The 23255-nt window shown below is 36.9% G+C and overlaps 1 protein-coding gene across 2 annotated transcripts; it reads right to left on the bottom strand.

Annotated features, from left to right (window-relative positions):
* Nucleotides 1-307: 307 nt before the first annotated feature.
* Nucleotides 308-22593, bottom strand: LOC117417807 (MICAL-like protein 2). 2 transcript variants are annotated; one of them, XM_059035460.1, is made up of 16 exons: nt 22257-22593; nt 20415-20463; nt 14471-14612; nt 13128-13315; nt 11828-11955; nt 10935-11510; nt 9072-9214; nt 8530-8623; nt 7648-7874; nt 6671-6744; nt 6225-6342; nt 5119-5209; nt 4548-4621; nt 3357-3471; nt 2825-2871; nt 308-2528 (listed from the first exon to the last, which is right to left on the bottom strand). In XM_059035460.1, the coding sequence occupies exons 1-16, from the start codon at nt 22400-22402 to the stop codon at nt 2428-2430; spliced, it is 2313 nt and encodes a 770-aa protein (XP_058891443.1). In that variant the 5' UTR covers nt 22403-22593; the 3' UTR covers nt 308-2427. The 2 variants fall into 2 exon arrangements, with proteins under 2 accessions (XP_058891443.1, XP_033886027.3); XM_034030136.3 differs by having other exon boundaries at nt 11828-11958; nt 22257-22592.
* Nucleotides 22594-23255: the final 662 nt, after the last annotated feature.

Genomic DNA, 23255 nt, shown 5'->3' with positions numbered 1-23255 from the left:
GACTTGAATAAATATTTTAAAATGACAGCAGCAATCAGCTCAGGCCTCTGCTGTTGCTGGGGCAAGTCTTGATGCATTTTTGATACAGGAGGCAGTCTAGCCATGCGGCCAAGGGGGGAGCAGGCAGAGGTCCTAATTATCTTCACATCTGAACACATGAAACACGTGGCTCTTTTTGGTGCCTCCACTCCACCGGTCTGTACATTTAGGAAAAGTCCATGTAAATTAGTATTTATTATTAGGTTTGTGGTCGGCTTGTATTGCATTCAACAGAAAGCATGCATAAACCCAGCTCTCCACTTGCTAGTAGCTTTGTGGCAAGTTTTATTGTAAAAGCAGAACTTCCACCAAACAACCACCCAACATTTCAAATAGGCAGGCAGGTTTACAAAAGAAAAAATGATAGAAAAGTCACGGTAAATACAAAATAGCATATTCATAAATTGTTTTTTTTAATTTTTTTTTTAAAACAGAAAGATCAACCTATAATTAAACAGCCAAGTTTAGATATCATATGATGATTCGCAAGCATTTTCAGTTCAAAATCATTATCCAACTTGTACGTACAGAAATCGACAAGCACATCATGACAATTACCCATTAGATGCAAAAATGACACAAAACCAAGTAAACCCTTATTAGATTGAAAACAAAATACAAATGAATGAAACACACACACACATGGATCCTAGTTTTCTGTATTGTACAACCACTAACATATTTCTGTTTCCATTTACAATACTGCATTCTTACACTTTCATTCTTATAAAAACACAATGATATAAAACATTTAAAAAAGGGAAAATTGGAGATTTGAGAGTTCACTTTTTTTTAAAATCACAAAGCGTTTGTTATTATGAGGATACTCTGCAAGCACGGCACCTAAAAGTGTGAAAATTTAAATTTGAACTGCCTGATTATTATTATTATTATTTGTTATTTAGCAGACGCCTTTATCCAAGGCGACTTACAGAGACTCGGGTGTGTGAACATCAGCATGCAGAGTCAGTTACAACTACGTCTCACCCGAAACACGGAGCACAAGAAGGTTAAGTGACTTGCTCAGGGTCACACAATGAGTCAGTGGCTGAGGTAGGATATTGCTGTATATGTTAATATACCCTAAACCAAAGCCAGGTGCCCCCCTCCCCCCTCCAAATTATTTCCATTAGGTTAAAAAGAGCACCATTCAAGCAGGGCTAAAACAACAGTTTTTACTGAATTAAAATAAAAAATGATTATATAATATATATATATATATATATATATATATAAGAAACACACAAACTATAACCTGATTTCGTAAGTTTAGGAATATTTCTTATTAGCAGTTACACTGCCACCTTCTGGCTTTTCAGTAGCTTATCAGTGCTATTTCTAGACAGAATTACAAAACTGGACACAGTCTCAAAGCCGAAAAGTATACAGATCACTAAAATACATCCACTCTTACTATACAGTAGGAATAATACTCCAGTAGCTCTTTCACGACTATATGATCCAATATGAAATCACACTTCTATACTCAGGTGAACTTGAATTTGTTCAGCAAGGGGCTATAAACCTTATTGCTACAGCGGACATTTCAAAAATTAAAGTTTATAAGATTTTTTATTTATTTTTTATTTTTTCTTTTAATGTTGACTGGAGAATATAATTTCATTTTTCTTCGATCGAACGAAGCAAGAGTGTCTTAAATAAAGTGCACAAGTAATTAAGAAAATACTAAGTTTGTACACATTACACAAAGACTTTCATTTGTGAACGTCTGCAAAGTGACAAAGCATCAGGAATCAACCAAAAAAATTGTACGGCACCCCAGCAACATTTCAATTTACATATGAATTTAATTCAGTTTTATATATGTGTATTTGTTTTTATTATAACAATTGTGATCCTTGTAATTTAACTCAATTATCTTAAACATGTTATGAAAAGCAGCGATTAGCACTGTGTGACCAGAAGCTTTTTGGTTTTTTGGCCATGAAAACTGTAGCACCCAAAGTTTGACAAAGTAAATTACTTTTAATAAAATTTAAACACATTTATGAAATAAATGTTATTTATGCATTTGTGATCTGATGATTGCATTTTAAATTAAAAATGACTGAATTCAGAAGACAGTTTTCATATAGTTCAGTAACAATAGCTATCATTGTATTTAAAGTATTATGGATGTTCTTGTTGTTACTGCATCTTGTAAAGCACTTTGTGATGGTGGTCCACTATGAAAGGCGCTATATTAAATAAAGATTGGTCGAAGAAGAAGAAGAAGAAGAAGAAGAAGACGACTACATTACATTTAGTTTTGGCACTGATGTTTCAGGAACACAAAGACTGGTGTATCACCTCTCTAAGGCTGCTTTCAGTATGAGAATGCTCATGAAGAGTGGAGTATCACGATGGAGTGAAGAGTTTCTCCGGGCTTTAGTTCTTTATGGTTTCCTCTGGGTTGCGTTTACTTTTCCGTCTAAAGATTTTGGTAAGCGGAGAGGATTTCTTTTTTTCTATGTTGCCTTTCTTTATTTCTGTTTAAAAAAAAAAAGAGTCAGTGTGTTGGAGAAGTCTTTGTAAATTTGCATTTTAAAAACACAGTATACCAATCTGCACATCAAATACAGTAAACAAGGCAAACGTGTCACAATCCACCTCCGTACAAAAAAGACAACCTCTAAAAACTTAGAACCCAATGTGCCAACACTTGCATTTATTTATCTTTTAAAAGATTTCTGTACCTAACGTACAGACCCAATTACTTACAAAGAGTAAGAGCTCATGGTTAGAGTTTTTCATTTGCAAAATGAAACATAAAATAATGATTTACCAAGTTTTTGCATCATTTCGTTCATCTCTTGGTCTTCCTCCTCTTCCCTACAAAATAATAAAAAAAAAAAAATACATAAACTTTTAGCAAAACAGCATTTGTATTGTGAATTCAACACATCAATGATTGCCTCCTTGTTAAATATAGTGCTGTAATTAAAGTTAATTATTTTTTAAATTGTACCTTAGAGAATCAAATTAAGAAATCTAGTTAATTGTTAGTTAGTTGCCATAGATACATTTTTTCCTTATAAAATCAACAGACACAGACACAAAGGCACAAGTGAGATGAAGAACAGATGAACACTTAATATCAAACAAATACCCACAGGAGGGGTGTAATTTAAAAACTAGGCCAGGCAGCTGTAATGTCTTTATTGAAGCTTTTATAATGCAGCACTACTCGCACATTCAAACAGAAAGGAAGTTGTTTTAGCACGATCCTATGTTCACGTACATGCTTGCCATAATTAAAATAAATAAAAACTCTATGCAGACCATGGCAATTCCAAGCTCCAGAACACCCTACACACCTGAGTCTGTCTTCATCCAGACCATCAATAATAGCATTTCTATCATTAACAATGTCTACAAGCTTCAACATGAGTTCCTCTTCCCGTTTTCGGTCTGCTTCAGTCTTCAGGTGTTCTGCAGGGTAAAAGTTACTTTAAAAAACATGGTTTGTAGTATTCTGGGAAAACAAAATCAGAAAAGTGGTTCCAAAGGACATAACATTCAACTAAACAGTCAAGCAGGTGTTATCGTGAAAATATCACTGAAAAATGTCTTCATTAGGTCAAGATATGGCTAGATCCAAGTGTGACCTTCTTTGCATCCCCCATAATGAAAAAAGGCCAATACCACCAGGTAGAAACAACATTTCAGGAGAAACATTTTTCTTCTTGCTATGCCAACTAAACATGCAATGACCCAAAGCATAAATTGAACCCTTATAACTACCCAATTCGAACATCCTCTTATTTTAGCGAATAAGAATATTAAACCAACACTCTGCCACCGACATCCTAAAAATGAAAGTAATGGTTGCAGACTAATTGAATACCGTACTTCTTCGAATTTAAGACAGCCCAAATTTCCCACCCTCAATTTGAGGAAAAAAATAAAACATTGATTAAATATGCATTTACAAAGACACAACCTCAATTACGCATATGGAGACAGTTTGCGGCTGTCTGCTATCGCACAGAGCATTACAGTGATGTGCTGCTTCTCATTTCCAGTCATGATTACTCACACATGTTTTTCTCCCAATTTGTAAACTGTGGTATTGCTTGGCATGTTGAAAAATACGGGGGTCTGATCAGCATTTCCGATCTGTCCAAGTTGGTACTGTTTGTTAGAAACACTGAAATTGTAAAAGCTTCTCTTCGAATTCCTCAGGAAGCTAATGACACTCCTTTGAAAATGGCTGCCTGTATGTCACTGATGATTCGAGATCGGACAGTAACGTTTTTGTTCGCCTTTTTACTCGGCAGTCAGCGACGTGACTGCTTGTGTTGACGATTTTTTACTATACTGTACTCGAATTTAAGACGCAGGCTATTTTTGAGAAGAAAAAAATTGTTTAAAAAGTGTGTCTTAAATTGGAAGGAATATGATAGATTATATATATATATTATATATATTTTTTTTTTTTTTTAAAGACTGTCAGTATAGCTTGCTATGTTCCATTCTGGTGCAAGCAAACACAGTTCTAATCTTACCTGGTTTCTCCATCAGCCTCCTCAGCTCCCCCTCCACACCAGGCTGCTGGCCCTCCAAATCCTGCGTCTTTGATCTGAGAGAATGGCAGGAGAATGTGAAGAATTAGGAAAGCCGTTATTTTACACATTTAACCAGCAAACAGGATTTGAAGCACATTCCAGCACCAGGGAACAGACCTGCATGCTACAGAATCAACACACACAATGAGGACCGCATTTGCTTCAGGCATGACAACAAAGATTCAAAGAACAGTCTAATTGTGTACTCTGGTGTTACTTCAGGAGGGACCAATATTATTTAAAGATTTTATTTACAAGCACAGATTGTTTACTAGCAAAATCCATGTTGGAGAGAAAGAAATATTTCAAGGAATAAATCAAGGAACCTCGTCTGGGAGTTCAAATAATAACTTAAAACACAGAAACTAAACATGAAGACACTGACCCGATAGGTATTCAGACAATACATTAATTTAATAAAACATCCCTTTGACATCCAGCAAGACATTTTCCAGATATATTTTCTTTAGATTTCGTCTCCCTCACAGGAGTTCTTTAGACAGATTCTTACATGTAAACCAGCTCCGATTCTCTTCTCATCAGCAGTTGTTTTTGTCGGATCAACTTGAACCAGTCCACCATCAAAACCTCTTCACTTTCATCTGAAACAGACAAAAAAGTAATTCACTTCCATGCTGCCACATATCATTTGTTTTGAAAGAAAAAAGCCAAGTGGATGCAAATAACAAAACATGTTTAAGTAAAAACACACTTTTTGGAGATCTGCTTATCAAATTTAATAGAGAATATAACACAATTAGTTTTTTCTACTGTCACAGCCAACAGGAGTATATGTACCAATAACATTATCTGGAATAATAACATGTATTACATGTTTTTATTCAAGTCGAAATTGACCTAAAACACAGAAACTAGGCAAGACGACGATAAAAAAAAAATAAAAAAAAAATGATCTTCACTGTTACTGTTTTCTTTTCAAGGTCATCAACAAAGGAACAATCAGAGTGCCTTTCCAGATGGCCACTACAGTCGGCACAAAAGTCTATTTCCATCCTGCACCTCAATCCCTTGGAGAGAGAGGAGGCTATCAGAAAAGGAAGCAGTTTCAGTGCGCAGCTCACCACACAGCTCATTTGGTTTGGGCTTTAATAAATTGAACATTTTTTGGGTCACACCCCTTCGGGCGGCATTGGAACCCCAATCAAGCCCCTTCTACCCCAGCTTCTGCATTGCATATTGAGAATGAGAAGCAAAACTGCCCGTCCCATCAACCAACAGACCAAAAAAAAGAAATTATATATATATATATATATATATATATATATATATAAATGCAATGTATTACTGGGACAGGAATCTCAAGGGGAAATCAGGTGTCCTAAAAATTGCATTCGTATCAAATTACATTAGAAGTAATGCATGTGTTCAAGGTAAGATCACTCAGCCCAGTGTCCAATACATTCTACACATTAAACTGTGACAGAACAAGGTAACGCAAGGCTTTGGAGTGTGTGCGTGTGTGTGGGTGTGCGTGTGTGTGTGGGTGTGCGTGTGTGTGGGAATGCATGTGAAAGTCCACCTTGAATTTAAGACTCATCTTTGCCTTTGTCAGCTTCAGTCAGTGTGTTTTGATACTGCAAGCTGCTCTGCACTCACCTCCCTCACAGCTGCGGAGATCCTTCTCCATCTCCACCCCCTTCTTCTCCAGTTCATTCAGCTGAGCCTCGATACCTTTCAACTCCTCCTGGATCTCCTCCTCAGGGATGTAGCCCGGCTGGGACGGAGACAAAGAGACAACAGAGCAAGGAGCAGACAGTGAGCTTGTTCCATTTTTTTTTAAAAAGAGACGATAAGAAAATATTTTATTCACCTTTATTTAAAAATAAAACAAACCTTATGATGACGAGATGTTTGTCATGCTTTGCATTAATATGGAAATTCAATAAATGATTCAATTGTATAATGCTACATAATGTTCACTACGCATTAATACAAACCAACATCAAATTTGGAATGACCATAAACCACACCTTTATTTAAAATATTTAGTTCAGAAGTTCAGAAACTGTATATTTAAGTTTATTGGTTCAACAAATGTTCACCTTTGCTGAAGTCACTTCAGAGCTGGAGATGTCCTTATCAGATGGACTCTTTGAGAAATCCACGTCTCTGTTCACTAAAAACAGTGTCAATAATAATGTAAAGAAAACAGAACTGAATAGGATTAAATGCATTGACGATTCCCCCCCAACACTTGACCTGCCACTAGATGGCGCACTCAACAGCGCATGCCTACCGAAACATTTCATTACCAAAGAAGCAGCAGCAGACCCAAAACACAAGAACCTGAATAGGAAGTACTAGTTTTGCATAGTTAAGTTTAATGGCGTCTAGCCTAAAACTGTGCAACAAGACAACTTTTCTTTTTTTTTTTTTTTTTTTACATTAAAGTATATTTACAAAGCAACAAGGTTTTCAAACTGCAATGGCGGTAGAAATCTCTCTCTTCACTTTAAGACTGTTAACTGTAAATGTTGCCTACAAAATCGGATACACTGCCAATAAAACAGCTAAGCAGTCTAAAAGGAGTTGGTGTTGACCGAGTTCAACAATCCTATTAACCCCGCTTGGTTTTGTGTCTCAAGGACAACCTGGCTGATTTCCAGGCTTGTTTATTTGTTCAGATCCTGGAGTCTTGCCACCGTCCCTACTGACTTGCCTCCAAAAGAGAACATGACTTTTCACAAATGTCAGCAAAAATGTCAAAGGAATAGCTTTAGGCATTGAGAAAAAGAGGACGGTAAGTGGGGTGCCCCTCATGTCATTAGTGCTGCACCTACAGAGAGATGCCAACACAAATTGCCAGAGACAAAAACATGACAGAACTAAACTTGTAGAGAACGTTACCATGGATTTGCAGGAATTTGATCCTGTCTGTGTCTGACAACTCTCAAGTCCCTTTGCTCAGGTGACACCTGCACAAATTAATTAGCACAGTGGTCATTACCTGCTAGATAATCAAGGTAGGCAAGAGTCAAGTATCCTAACACTCCTGTAGCTGGGATGAAGGACCACTTACTGTTGGTACCAGTCCCATTGCTGGTCTGCTTGGGTGAAGATTTATCTTCATTACAATCAGTGCTGGGAGTAGAAGGCACAGATTCAGCACTGGCCAAGGAGACATCCTCAGATGCAGGTCTGACTGTTGGACTGAATGAAGCACCAAAGGGTCTCGGTTTGGAGGGAACGTCTTCTTTAACTTTAGAGGTGAATGAAGTAGATGGTTTGTCTTTAACCTCTGTGTTCCTGGAGGGGGGGGGGGGGGGGACAAAATGAACAATTTTTTGAAAAAATATATTACAGGTTCAAAAGAAAAGACATAGGACGAGTAGGAACTTCAGGGAAACTCAGTGTTAGTATTTCCTACTGGTTTTGGGGACAGGTTCAGGCGCTCCACTCCTTGGTAATCTTGTGGGAGGGGGACAATGCTTGCATGCTCAGCCAGTTAGTCATTACAGAGATATCCGTGAGGGGAGGGGGGTGTCAAAGCAGGCTAGAGAACCAAGTTAAAAAAAAAAAAGTCTGTTCATGTAAGAGGTCTAAAAGGCAAGTAGTGTGGTTTACATGCAAAAAGTCATCATGCACTTTGTCTCAGTTTCTCCAGTGCTTGCTACAAGAAGTGAGGCTGTGTGCTCCAGTGGTTAAAGAAATGGGCTTGTAACCAGGAAGTCCCTGGTTCAAATCCCACCTCAGCCACTGACTCATTGTGTGACTCCGAGCAAGTCACTTAACCTCCTTGTGCTCCGTCTTTCGGGTGAGACGTAGTTATAAGTGACTCTGCAGCTGATGTATAGTTCACACGCCCTAGTCTCTGTAAGTCGCCTTGGATGAAGGTGTCTGCTAAAATAAACAAATAATAATAAAGTGGGAACAGGGAACTGTGCAACATTTAAACACTTACTGGCTAATACCAGGTCCCTTTGACACAGGTTTCAGTTTGGATCTCCAATCTGCTGGGGATTCTGTTGTGCTGGTATCAGTGTTCCAAAGAGAATCTGGAATCCAATGTTAAATTAAATATTGTGAAACAGGATGCATGTCATTTGCTGTAGTTTTAGCATGGAGATGATGCAATGTGTAGACAACTATTTTGCAACATATAGACTGCAAATATACTTAGAGCAAGAGCTATAGCCTCCACTGAATCAATTACCCTTTTTTGTCTTTTCATATTGTCAAGGACAAAGCTACATTGGTCAAAATACACAAGTAACTTTACAGAAAGACTACCAGAGGATAGCTAATTTAATAGTTTCAGTTTCTTGAAACACAAAAATAAATACAAATAAGCATATCTGACAGTGTTATTTTTCCTATACTACTAGAGCAGTTTGTAGTTTTCCGTGGATTTCTCTTTCTTAATCCTGTATATTTTTTCAGGTGTTGAGTAAGATATACTGTACTCCGATTTGATTTGATTAGAAACCAACAAAAAAAAATTACCCTTCTTGGAAGGATCATGAAGTCCAGAAGACCCGCTGATCTTCAGTGACGCTGTCCTGTCTGGTCTCAGCCCACTTGTTCCTGAGCTTTTATTGCCTTTTTTCCAACTGGAGACATCTGCTTCAGATGTCTTATTACCAAATCTGTAACAGAAAATGGATCTTTGCTTGGCAAACAACACAGCCAGTAAAACTCCAAAGTGCATCCACGGCTTAATAGGCATTTATATAATAGAAACCATATATACAGGTATGGCAGTCATTTTACAGTATCAGTCTGTCCGTAACAGTTGATGTTCAATTTCAAATAAAATAGAAAGTGTACTAAAAAAGCACAAAGCCCTTGAATCTTGATTGTACGACTAAACCAAAAGGATAGAAAACAGTAAGTCAATAAGGCTTAAGGATATTCCCTAGCGAATGGTTACTACAGTACATTGATTTTAGTTTTTAGGAATGAAGGGGATTTCTATATTTAAATCATTTAAAGTCTTACACTGGCAAAGATTCAGTGACACCAGTCCACTTAGCACTTAAAAATAAGATGTTACATGCAGACAACAACAGTAACGCATTAAATAGGTATTAAAGCTCCATTAGCAGCTGATAATCTAGACAAGAACAATCTGATGCTCAAAAGGTAGGATTGCTGGTATTAAAGGATATTCAGAGCAGGTTTACTCTCTCAAGTGTAAAGGAAACAATGCTATGTTACCGTGCATCCCTGCTGTTGTAACATGGAGCAAAAAGTAATCCAGTCTGTAACTTTTCCCTCCCTAGGTGGCCAGACATACTTTGATGCTCTTAATCCATCACTGCCTTGCAATGCCCCGACTACATCCCGGGTATTGATGTAATAAATAAACATAAACCCATGTTATGTTGCTGTCCGTATTGTTTTTCGGAAGTGTAAAACATGGGCTTGTAATTAAACTGTTCTTCAAGTATTATACAGCTACACTCAGTTGTTTTTTTTTTTGTTAAAAGTAACCATTTATTTTCACAGCGATGGATTTTTGTCTTCTAGATTCAGGAGTGCTATTGATAGGGTTTATAGAGCAAAATACTAAAACATTTATTTGAATAGTTCAGCTGGGAATCGGGCTGCAAAAAAAATCTTTTAAAAAAGCAATCCATTAAAAACTGAGGATAGATGGTTGTAACCGATCGATACTGCACACGACGTGGATGGGACGAACTGCAGACGTATCCAAATAAACAGCCCCTTTATTTTAAATTGGAGGCAGCGGAAGTGCTTTTCACCAAAAATGTCACCACCTTTGTTTGTTGCCTTTTTTTCCCAAAAAAAATATAACTGAGTTCCTGATAAAAAAAAAAACATTTAGAGCTTTTATCGGAGACTATTTACTAGGAATTGGGAGGGAAACCACATTTTTAACTTGTGTCCACTATGATATACAAATACAAAACTCTTGCACGGGAGAAAAGTTCACACAACTTTCTTTTTTTTTCATTTTTGTCACAGATCCAAAAAAAAAAAAAAAAAGTAATTTTAAATAAGCTGCACTAATTATTTCCTATATCTACTTCACCAATGGCCTGATTTAATTAAATTATTAGCTGGAGGCAAACACTGAAGGAAAGTTCATGCAGAAAATTGACAGAGCGAATGGATGACCAAACAAAACAAATCTCCACATTATCTCCATAAACTGCATAAACAGATATTTTCCTCGACTGCCAGCTAAAAAGATCGTTGAACTGGGCCCTCAATCCATTGCTTTTTCTGTCATCGTCTAGGGGGGTGATTGAGGATCCCCACATATTTCAGTATCTAATATAAAAGGGTAAAAATTAACAGAAAAGATACACAGTTCAGGCATTTTCTCCATTAAATACACACCTGCTGGTGAACTGCGACTCCGTTGATTTGACCACTCCAGAGCTTGCAGGTGTCAATGGTGTATGGTTGTTGTTATTACTGTTCCCTTCCAATGGCAGTTTCTGTGTTAAAAAGGACCGGGCCTTGTCTTTATCATTTCCAGTCTGCAGTGAGGATGCAGGTTTACCAGGCATCACCACATTCACAGCAGACAAGCTGTTCGTTGGATGGTTAATGGGAGTCACATGGCTGGACTGGAAGAATTTTTCCCTGGACATCTGTGTCTTCTCTGCTGTTGGGGTCCATGGTTTGGTTGGAGTTGTCACCACGCTGGGTTTGACATTATAACTAACGGTGGTTGTTACACTCGATGTAGGGAGGGTTACTGCAGGGCTTTGGTTTCTGGCAGCCACAGAGGTCAGTCCAGTTTTTGCTGGGACAGCAGTGCTGTTGTTGTAGGTCCCCCCTCTTGTAAAACCTGCAGGACTGGGCGTACTCTTGTTTTGGTTGTGCTGGTGAGTGGTACAGATAAAGGTTCCAGATTCTGGTCCTGGTTTGTATGTTCCTGAAAGGAGGATATTTGAGCATTGCTTGCACCTGTTAATAGTAAAAACAGAAATCCAAAATTCAGCAAGTTGTCCTTGAAAAGAAACCAGACATATTTGTTACCCCGTTTATTTTTTTATTTTTTTAAGCTTAATGCCTTAAAACCTATAAAGCAACATCCTTCTAAAATGTATAATATATAAAGGTATATATATATATATATATATATATATATATATATATAGACACACACACACACACACACACACACTTACAGTAGTTCAAGGTTTTAATAAGATGGGCCCAATGGCCTCCTCTCGTTTGTAACCTTTCTAATAAAGTTGTTCCATTTACAGAAAGTGACTCACCTGAAGCAGTTTCTGTGATACAGCTTCCCATCCACCAGGTGTCGCTGTACCAAGTGAACATGGTTCTTGCACACAGCACAGGTACTGCTAAGGCTGCCGGTTTTGTTTGTGCTTTCCACCAAAACTTTCTTCTAAAAAGGAAACATGTATTTAACGTGTGACTCTGTAACTTGCACCTGGGCTCGAAATAATCCCTCATGTACATGCAAATCCTGTTATTGAGGATTTGATACTGTACATTCAACAAATCAAACAAAATAATCACTCAATGAAAGTTTTCAGTGCAACTGCTAGATCATTAACTGTGATCAGCCTCCTCCTCCTTCTCCTCATCTAACATCTACTGGTCAAAAGTCTAAATTCTTAATCAAAGGTTTTTATCTTGGGGTCTTGGGACTCACTCTGGACAGTTTAAAATGTACACTAGAGGGAACTAAAGAGCTAAAAGTGAAACATAATGTAAAAGGCAAAACACCAAGAGCAAGAGATTCACTGGGAAGACATTTCAAACCCCTGCCTTTTAGTTGTACAGCAAAAAGGAAACAGACTGTCTCCGTCGATACATTTAGTTATGCATAATACAAAAGCATTAGTGGGATTTTCTCAATGGGATTCTCTCAGTATATCATTTGTATTCTAGTATTTATCGTTTTAATCTTGTAAATGGTCTCTTACATGATTTATTAGTATGCTGCAGCTTTTGTAAGGCTTCTTAACCAGGTCTCCTTTGCAAATACAAACAATTCACCTGGTTAAAACAAGCCCCTCTCTCAAATCCTGTTATTGTAAAATGAAGGTAGTGTTTTCTACCAGTAAAAGAACCAAGTATTTATTTTTCTACAGTAAGTCTGAAAACACAATGGAAGTGTGTATTGTTTACAGCTGTATTTACAGTACATTAGATGTCGTCCGTTTCCCTCATTGTTCTCAATACTTTAATTAAGCCTAGTATCATATTGTCATAACACAGTTGTAGTGGCATGGGCAATTGTGGCAACAGTGTGCATGCTTGTGTTATTTTATTTTATTTGAATAATTCATTTAAAAACTCTTCACCAAAGCTGGCTCAGGCAAATGTGTGCCTATCAGGAACAATTAAGACTGAGGTAAGTGTTGGTTTATCTCTCCTAATAGCAGGGATAACAAGAGGTGTTTTTATTCATTCATTCATTCAATGTGCAAATGTAAATTGCACACAAGTAAATGTTTATTAGCCCCACTCATGCCATGAAGCCTGAGAACGCGAGGAGTGCTGAATAGGGGGCTTTCTCGAAATCAGCAAGATGTGAGGTCTCCTTACTGGTTCGGCTGCTTTTGCTGTAGCCGGTGCTGGTTTGGAGGAAGCGGTGGTGATGATGGCGGGGGGGTTCTCTGTCTCTTTTGTTTGTTTAGTGGAGGATTGTTTTGCCATCACTGGAAGATGTTTCTTTCCAGCTGGCTCTTCCTTGGAATCCTCAGTTGGTCGTTTAATACCAGCCAGACCTCCAACTGAAAGTAAATGTACATTTTAGTGATGGAAATAAATTATAATTCAACCCTCTTGGAAGATGTTAATGGAATAGCATTGTCTCCAAGCTCTCAAACACAGAACTTGATATCTCATTATTTAAATCTGTCACTAGGCCTGCCTTCAAGTTTATCAGGCACAGTCAGGTTCCGGTAAGAACACACCCTCTTACAGTAAATTCTCATTGACAAATCTGGCATGCTGTCAGAGAGGCAGTCAATACAAGCTTGCCTTTACACTGAGCTCAAAATCCCAAACGTCTACTTTCTTGATACCAAGTTAGCGTTAACACAGCCAACATATTTTACACGGTCTGTTTTTGCTCAGACTCAAGCTCGATTTACTAAACAGCTGGTGACAGTTGTAACCAAGAAAAACAAGCATTTTTGTTTGGAATTTCATAGCGCAAACATCTTATGACCCCTTTTCAACCCATATCCTGATACACAGCTGCAGAGGCTTTTTAGTGACGGGCATGGCTATTGTGCAGAAAACTGTGGCTAGTCAAAGCTTAAAATAGTATTTTAGAATAATCTACATACAGTGTATAACATTCGATTTTGTTTTTTGGAACGTCCAACAGTGACTGATTTGCAGCAATGAAAAATAAACCAGGAGTCCTTTTTACAGCAAAGGAAAATAAAACAGGAGTCCTTTTTACAAACCTAAGGAGATTTCTTTTGAACTTTCTAGTTTGCAACAAATAAATGATGTGAAAGACCTCATTAGTTTGTCTACAGACTTTGATGATAATGATGGGGGGCCTGCCCGTTACTTTAATTCTTTACAGCATCCCAACATCTTTTTTTTTAGATTCTGGAAGGAAGCAGAAAAGCTCTTTAAACAAAACTCAATTAATTAGGAAAGCATTAGGCTGGCCAGATAATGACTTTCCAGTTGTTTGCTTCAGTAAAGAACTGGCTTAGCAAGCAGTTTCCTAATGAACAGATCCTTGTAAAGATCTGTGGATTTTTCCCTTGAGTATTTAAAGCGAGGTCGGTTTCCATTTAAAGTAATAGTGGCAGGCAATTCTCCCTGGTGTACATCATGTACAGACTGTGGATTCTGACCCATGAGAGAATACAGCAAAGATTAGGGTGTGATGTGGAGAATCAATACCTGAACGCTAGACTTACTGGGTGAGCGACCATGGAAACAGTTGTAATACTGGGATACGTAGGTGAGGATACTAAGTCTATCTGGAATCCTCAATGCAACCATATCCTCTGCATCCAGCAATGCTGGGATCCCCAGCTTCTCCTCAGCCACACGGAAAGCCTGGGGGAAAAAAATAAAAAATTCTCAGATTAAATTCTGCTGCAGGTTGGTCCATATATTTCTGCATTTAAATGCTGGTTATTACCAACAAGTATACAAAGCGATAACAACGGTGATATTATCCATAGTTAAGAGTGGTTAGGAACATAGGTTTTGCTGTTTTAATATGAAAAAAAGATTAGAATCCAAGGTCAAAAACTGATAAGAAAAGATACCAGTGTTGCTGTGTACGGTACATAAAAATTTTTTTTTTTTAAAAACCTTTGGTTGAAGGTTATTTCAGATGGGGGCTCTTCCATGATACTCTTTCACATTACTAGTAATTTGTATTTCATTCAATTTTTTTTTTTTCAACTGCATGAATGAAGAATTGGTCAGAACTTCTACTGTTAAATTTCTGCTCACTGATATGCTTTGAACCGACAACTACAAAACATCATGAAAGTAGCATGGCCACATTTAAGAAAAATGTCAACCAACAAAAAGAAAGAAAACTTTCTGCACCTTTTTGAAACTTATAAAAAAAACTTATTTCTGTAATCATCATCACCATCATGTTTAATGCTCCAGTTTTCTGTTAATTCTGAATTACCCCACCATATAAAGACAGCAACTGAATCGATTCCAAAAAACAAATAAATAAAGTGGACCCACACGGAGAGCAGAGGTGTATATACGAATAGCAGACTTTATTCCAATTGTCAGCCTGGAAAAAGAAAATAAATGAGCTGGCAATGGGTCATTGTTTTGAAATTGGTGGACTTTTAAAAGGAGATTTACAGGTCAGCAGTGTAACCCTGGGGTTTACTTTGAGAAGCAGGATGATTTGAATTTACACATGTGGGGTTCGGAGTTCTATGGAAACAAGTACATTGATCGGGAAATAGGATATACAATAGTTTTTGTAACAGAGAACTGTGTTTGAAACACAAGCAGCACCTGGAACAGTGCAGCCTATGTAAAAAACACACGGAAGAATGCGGATTAGTAACATTTGCCGACACATCCATAAATGGCTGGGAATTCATACAAATAAACTACTGTGAACTATTATACAATTCTGTACAGCAGTACCATTTTCTGCCTAAAGTATTCAGATAGTTCTTTACTTTTTCCCCCATACTGACTTATTGGTAATGACAGCAATCATCCTATGCCTAACCCTTTTATACTCTAAGAATGTTCACCTACTATACAGCATTATCATATTGAGATTTCTAGCACCTTGTTGGCAATATTATCATAGCATCAAAGGGTATGAATACTTTTTAATTAGATTTTTGGAGTTTTGCAAAAATCATTGCCGAAATAAATAATCTATTTCATGTAATTTTTTTTTCCTCATTCACAAAAGCAAAACTTTTGTTACAATATATTTTCCCTAAAATTCATTGTTTTCGAGAAATTTCTGGAAATTATAAATTTCCATTGGGGTATGTTAACTTTTGACTACAACACACACACACACACACACACACTCACTTATACTTCAATAGTATGTTTCCCAACAAGCTATGGACAACATGCTTTTTTCTGCAGTGAAATGCAGCTCAAAATGTGGGTAGGATGGCGAGGCGTAGTTCTGAAACAAAAGCTCTGCACTGTCTGCTACTGAATGAGGAAATTAGCAACAGGACAGAGCCCCCTTTTAACATAAGTCAGTGTAAACATGAACATTGCACAACTATATGTTTCGCAACTGCCTTGTTTGTGCTTCCCGCAGCATGAAAGTTTTATTCCACTGGATCCTGGATTACACAGCATTCCTAGCATTTAAATGAATTGTTCTCAACAGCTGTAAAAGGTTAGTTTTAAAGTCCTGTCCAATTATATTATATATAAAGTGACAACATAACAAATTGGGGCACTAGGCCCGGTCTAGCTGAGATGACTTTCCTGCTAATAAATCAGGAGACCATTCAAAGTAAAGGATCATTGAATCAATCAATTTATCCACAGACTAGTTACAGTAGATGCTGGCAGAGAGTTTGGCTACTTCACATTGTTCTTCAACGAAAAACAAACCTCAGCTGGAAAGAGTGGCTAGCCAGTTCTACAGCTCATGTAAATTAGCAGCACTGGTTAAACTCCACAGTGAAGTATGGACACATTCAGCAAGTAATTTATTAACCTAAATGTGCTCCAAGTTGGAATTCTAATTTTAGCAGAAACAACCACACTGGCCAAGCCAGACTCCCACCAAGATGTTAAACGTATGGGTATTTATAAGGGCATTAAAACACAAATGCTGATGCTATTTTCACTACTAAAACACTGGAAAAAAATATTTCCAAGTGGTGTAACATCGTTTGAGACTAGTACAATCCACCTCGAGATTTGTTAGAACATCACAACATGCAAAGTGGAAAGATGGTGCTTTTCCCAGCATTTCCCCTGCGAGTCAGTCAGACAGCGTTTTACAGTTCTGCTTGCACGTGTTAAACCTAAACGACATTCCAGATCATTTTAAAGGGAAGTCAACGGGTGTTGCAACTGGTTTGTCACTGCAGGAGGTCAGAGATCACGGTTCGCTTGTAAAGTTTTCCCTAATGACAGCAGAGTCAGACATGCGGTTTTCATGGAGGCAGCGGAAACATTTTCTATTTGTGTCCTCTTGCTGTATTAGGCCAAAACGTAAATACAATTTGTTTTTCTGCCTTCATCTGTATAGCATGTGTGGTATTACTGCACAAATGGCTTCACAGTCAGGACAAGGATTCTTTACAGAAGTTTAAGAAATAAAAAGCAGTTGAGCATACTGTTGCAACTGAAAGCCTATTTGTCCCAGAGACTTTCAATGGAACAGTGTTGGACAAAGCCTCTCTTATTCTTTAACAGCTTCAGTAAAAAAAAAAAAATACATAACAGATTGGTCTTATTATGTACAAAGCCCAACTTGTGCAAAACTGGAGAAAGGATGGGGGCTGTACAGAGATCAAATAACCTTCTTTCAATATATATGCAATGATAAACTCCCTACCAAACACTTCTATTAATGGCATACAACATGCAACAGCCTGTAATCTTTATGATTTCTAAATATGTGCTTACCTTGGTCGATTAAGTTTCACAGAACTGTCTTGTTTAACTACTTAGAGAGATTGCGTTACAGCATACACAATGTCACTGAAAGGGTTCATATGAACAGCCACCCTCCTCTCAATAATAATAAACTGGAGTGATCTGTATTTCAGATTACAAGCTGGTTTGGTTTTGGCATTTGTAATTAATTGAAGTTATAAAGATAAAAGTCAAGGTACTGTTAAATAGCCGATTAAGAAAGCATTAAGTCCTAACAAAATTGTAGGAGTATCCTAGAATGTTCATTTGAACCAGTTGATGGAAACACAGTATTTGTCTGTTCTACTTATGGAAGGGCAAAGTGATGACACTTTAAAGCAATTAACAGTATAACAGTGTTTAAAATGCATATGAGCAATGTATTAAAATAGCACAATGGGAATCTCACTTCCCATCTTTCCTATGAGTTCCAGTGGTAGATTCCATTCCATTAAAGAGTTAGTGGAGGGGTTCCAAAGCATACAGCGTTACACGTCACTACCTGCAGTGATTTAGAGAACAGATCTCAAACCCAGTGCACTAGAGCGGCCCTTCTGAAAAGAGCTTTGAAAGTTGCCAGAATGTTAACAATGAAAAGAAATGACAGGTACATTATTTAAACAGTTGTAGCAACATGTGGGGAGGTATAGCGCTATGCTGTTCGGAACCCCGCTACTTACTCAAAGTTAATACAGGCGGTTTGGTATATTAGCAACAAAATGCCTAAACCACACTACTGTTTAATTGAGCTTAGGAAATGCTAGTTAAACCTTTTCCTGGATCATCATGGCTAGTGAAGCTCAATTTATTAAACAAAATATTTTAAAATGAAACCAAAATAACTGCAGATGTCCTGTCGGGACATACAATGCTCCACAATCTACCAAATCAGCAGTTATATTTCACAGTTTCAATATCGTTTTGTATGTAACTTTGATGATACACTTCAGAGCGTTCCTCTGCAATCAGGTAGTACTGTTCACTTCAAATTCCAAGCTGGATTGGTTGCGCATTTCCATACATTAAAAAAATACCAAAACACTTGCGATAGGCAGTTTAAGGACTATATAAAAATGGAACATCAACTCACTGCACCATTCTCAGCCATCAGGCTTCTTTGATTTCATTCACAAGTTCAATTTCCCTCCAAGATTGCAATGAACTGGTTAAAGACAGAGTTCACATTCAAAGTGTGAGTTTACATATTTCCAATTACACATAACAGTATGTTTGGCGCGTTTTTATGAACCGATTACTTACTCAGAAAGTCTTTTCTACGGAGAATAAATGGCCAACCAGTTAATTCAATATTTCTTTTTTTCGCTAGATAGAATATAAATAGGATTGTCTGTGTAAACTAGCGTGTTCTTTTAAAAGATAATTCAGCTAAATGTCTTCTGGTTGGTTGCGAGATATTGTTTAAAACTGAATGTCCTGTTATAATCAAGGGGAATATTTTAGCCCACTATAATTGGAAAACAATGGCAGAAAAATTCTAAACACAATTTACTATTGAGACTATCCAAGCAGAATTCAGGACAAATAACATCCTGTAAAACCCTAACAGTATCTGGAATCTTCCTACATACGTGGGACGGGAGAGTTTATTAAAAAAAATAATAATAATAATTTAACCTTTCATTTAAACAAATTATGAAATAAAGGTAACTTATGAGGTGAATTGATGTGTTCAAAACAAAATCTTCAGGAGAAAATGTTTATATTAGTCCAACAGCTTTTTTTTGCTATTGCTGTCTCCAGGCAAGATCAAATATAAAACATAAAATATCATACAATTATAAAACCCACTTGGAAGTAACACAGACCCAGTACATTCTTTCCAAATTGATATGTGGTTATAGATCTTCTCCCTGTCCAGAAATGTGTGCTTTTAGTGGGCCAAAAACAGGATTTAAATAAAGAATCAGTAAATCAAAAGCAGACCCACCCCAAAAAACAAACAAAAAATTGTCCAAAAAGTTCCCCATGTATTTAATTTAATACAATCCCATCTCTCTAAACAAATATATTGCAATACTTTATGTTACTGGTGTACACAGTAAAAGTATCTGCCATAAAGAACTGCAATTTAAGTCTCCCGTTGGAAAGCAACAGTGAGTAAGAGGAGCTGATGATACTAGGGTGCTACAAACACAATTACTGATGAACGAAGAGAAAAATGGTCAATGGTCATGAATATGATCAGCACAACTTCCAAGTCATACACATACTAGTATCAATACAAATGAAAACATGTTAAACTGCAACATGTTTAAAATGTTAATGTGCAATGTTATTTACTACATTATTGATTTGGTCAGTGGAAAGAAAGCTACACTGGCCTCTGACCAATATCATCAGATTCTGTGGCAACAATTTTTTTTGTTTGTTTGTTTTATAAATGAGTCTGCTTTTTTCCTGGAGTCGCTGTACTTGTTATAATTTTGCCATCTGACCAACTCCATTGTGAGCAACTTTCTTTTTGTTCTATAAATACCTTAGTTCAATGGCCAATGTAAAACTGTACGATTAGTAGGAGGCAATGTACCATCTTACATTACGACTAGATCAGGCACAAACAATGAACTATAAAAAAGATCCATAAAGCCTAATCTAAGGCACATACAGAAGTCTGCTCTTACAGTTATTTTATCAGTAGTCTTAAGAACTGATGAGAAGAGGGCTTTCCAAAATATGCTTCCAGTCAATGGATTTGTGTAGAATGCAATAAATCTTTCTTACCAGACTGTTGTTTTCGAACACGTTCTCCTTATTGAGGGAATCAAAATCTCTGAAAGAAAACAGGACACAATAAAATACATTACCCTTTGAGGCATGAAATCTTAAAGTGCATATGTATAAAACAGATTAAAGCAGTCTAAATGGCTCAAGGGGTACTCCCATTTCCTTGGCATAAAAATACCGTACCTCAGGTAGGGTTGCAGTCAGTCCCTTTTATTGTCAATTCCAATTCCACAGTTCCAAGTCCTTTGAAGGAATTGGAATTGATTAAAGAGGAATGAGAACTAGAATTGGGAATTGATTTTAAAAAGGAATTGGAATGGACAAAAAAAGAATTGACCCTAACCCTGACCTCCAGCACCATTTACTTTGTCGTATACTGTATATATCTTCTGAATCGAATTCTACACAACTTGGAAGTCTTTAGTCCTGTGTTATTTTAATGAAGTTTCCCCAAGACAACAATGCTGGTCAAATCAAGATTAACAACGGCAATCACATGGGGCACTAAGCTATGTGAAACCAGGGTATTTGCTCCCAGTATGTCGACAAGGAGCATGATTAATTGTGAAGGTCTTTATAAAAAAGATTAAAAAAAATTAAAAATAAACTCAACTTTTCAATCACAGTTGAAGGTCACTGTGATTTTATTATTTTGAAAAAAACTGGAAATGCCTTAAATAGTTTTGTTATCTAAACTTAACTGTGTCCTCGGTACAATTTTTTTTTTTTTTTTTTTTTAAATAACAGATACAGAACTTCCTACAAAACCCAAATCACCATGCATAGCAAAGTTCAATTACAGAAGTATGGTGAAGCATATAATAATCCATAACTACTGCAAATACAGACAGCCCATCAATCTCTTGCTTCGAGTGACATTTATTTCTCGTCATGAGGTACAGTTTCAAACAAACAACAGGCATTATGGCTGCACAGAGATCTAGAAGATGTACTACCCTTCTTATCTTCAAATAGTTTCCTGGAACACCCCAGCCAACTGTTTATTCAGGTTTTTAAAATCTACTCTGCCAAATAGCACACTGAAAAAACCCTCAATCTATATAACGTGCAGGAAGTGACAAAGTGTGACCTTTACAATAGACTTTTTACACTAAAAGTAGAGAAAAAAAAATTCACCTAAAATGGGAAACCACAACCTACTACTAAGGGGTTGGTGGGGTGGGGTGGGGTGGGATGAGGGAAAGGTAGCGGTCCACGGTTGATAGTAGTGTTTCCCCTTCATTAGATGTTCAGTATCCTTGACTAAAAGTTATATTCGCAAACCACATATCAAACTTTACAACACAGACATGATACCTCAAAACAATTACTTAAACTGTATTCAAACTGAACTAAACTTACCACAAACGTGAAAACGACTTATGTACTAGCGTCTTTGTTAGATGCTAATCTTTTACGTCTTAATTACAGTTACACTGGTAGCAAAAAACGAGACAACGGTGTCTGACCACGACCCTCAATCTTTATGCCAAGAAAACAATAAGCCATTGGTTTTTTGTTGTTTTTTTTTATTATTATTATTATTATTATTAGTTGTTGTTGTTGTTGTTATTTTTAGAACATGCGCACAGTCGTTCCCCCCCCCCCCCCCCCCCCCCCCCCCAATGTTTACCCTTGTCTACTGTTGCGTAAACCACACAAATTAATATGCAACAAAAAAAAAAAACTTGCTATCAAATCACTAACAGTTTCTTTTTGCCATAGTTCACAAATACAGGCACTTTTTTTAGTTTGTTTTGACGTTTGGTATTTTTAAATGCTTAATTATGACAAACACTGTAGCGACTGAAAAAGTATTATCATCAAAGAGTTTCTTACATCAGCGACGCTCTGTGCTTGTGGATAAGCGCACAGAAAGCCAATCCATCCCTGAAAGAAGTTGTCATGTTGGTAATAGCCACATCTCTGTAGCCATCACATTGTATTTTACACCACTGCTGCAGAGCCTTAATGCTGGAAGCCATGATACCGAGAGAGACAAATTCCAGGCGAGAAGAAAACTGCTAAACACGCAATGAAAATCTTAAGTGCAAAACAGAAATTGCCCAAACTTCAAACGTCTGCGGAAAACCCCTGATTATGAAAACGAAAGCAGCCCTGGAGTTATAACGTTGCAGTGCCCTGCAATACCTGAGTGACGTCATATGGGTGGAGCTTGCAAAGCAATTGGTTAGCTTATTGCTCTGGAGAGACGCACTTAAATTACCCTGAAATTACTTCATAAAAAATAAAAAAAAATAAAAAGTTTATTATATTGTCATTTTCAAACTTACAATTATTACAAGATATCACATTGTTTTTTACATACAATTACCCCATTTATACAGTTGGTCTTTTACTGGAGCAATCTAAGTAAAGTACCTTGCTCAAGGGTACAGCAGCAGTGTCCCCTACCAGGGATTGAACCCACAACCCTCCAGTCAAGAGCCCAAAGCCCTAACCACTACTCCACAATGCTGCCCCTTTTATCATTATTTCATATAATAATAATAATAATAATAATAATAATAATAATAATAATAATAATAATAATAATAATAATAATTAATAATAATAATAATAATAATAATAATAATAATAATATGTGTTTATTTAAAAGTGAGTTGTATTTTATGTATTCTGCATTGCAATTATATTATTGGAAATGAATATTTGTTTGTGTTTAAAATAGTGAATAAATAAACACACCAGCTTCCATTTTTTGAATAGTTGTTGGGATGTGAAATGTGTGAGATTTCGCCATGTTAACATCACTGATTTTCTGGGTATATTTTATACCTCTCTCTCTCTCTCTCTCTCTCTCTCTCTCTCTCTCTC

Source organism: Acipenser ruthenus, chromosome 13 (assembly GCF_902713425.1).
Source record: "Acipenser ruthenus chromosome 13, fAciRut3.2 maternal haplotype, whole genome shotgun sequence".
NCBI lineage: Eukaryota > Metazoa > Chordata > Actinopteri > Acipenseriformes > Acipenseridae > Acipenser > Acipenser ruthenus.
This window is presented reverse-complemented; position numbering and strand designations above follow the sequence as displayed.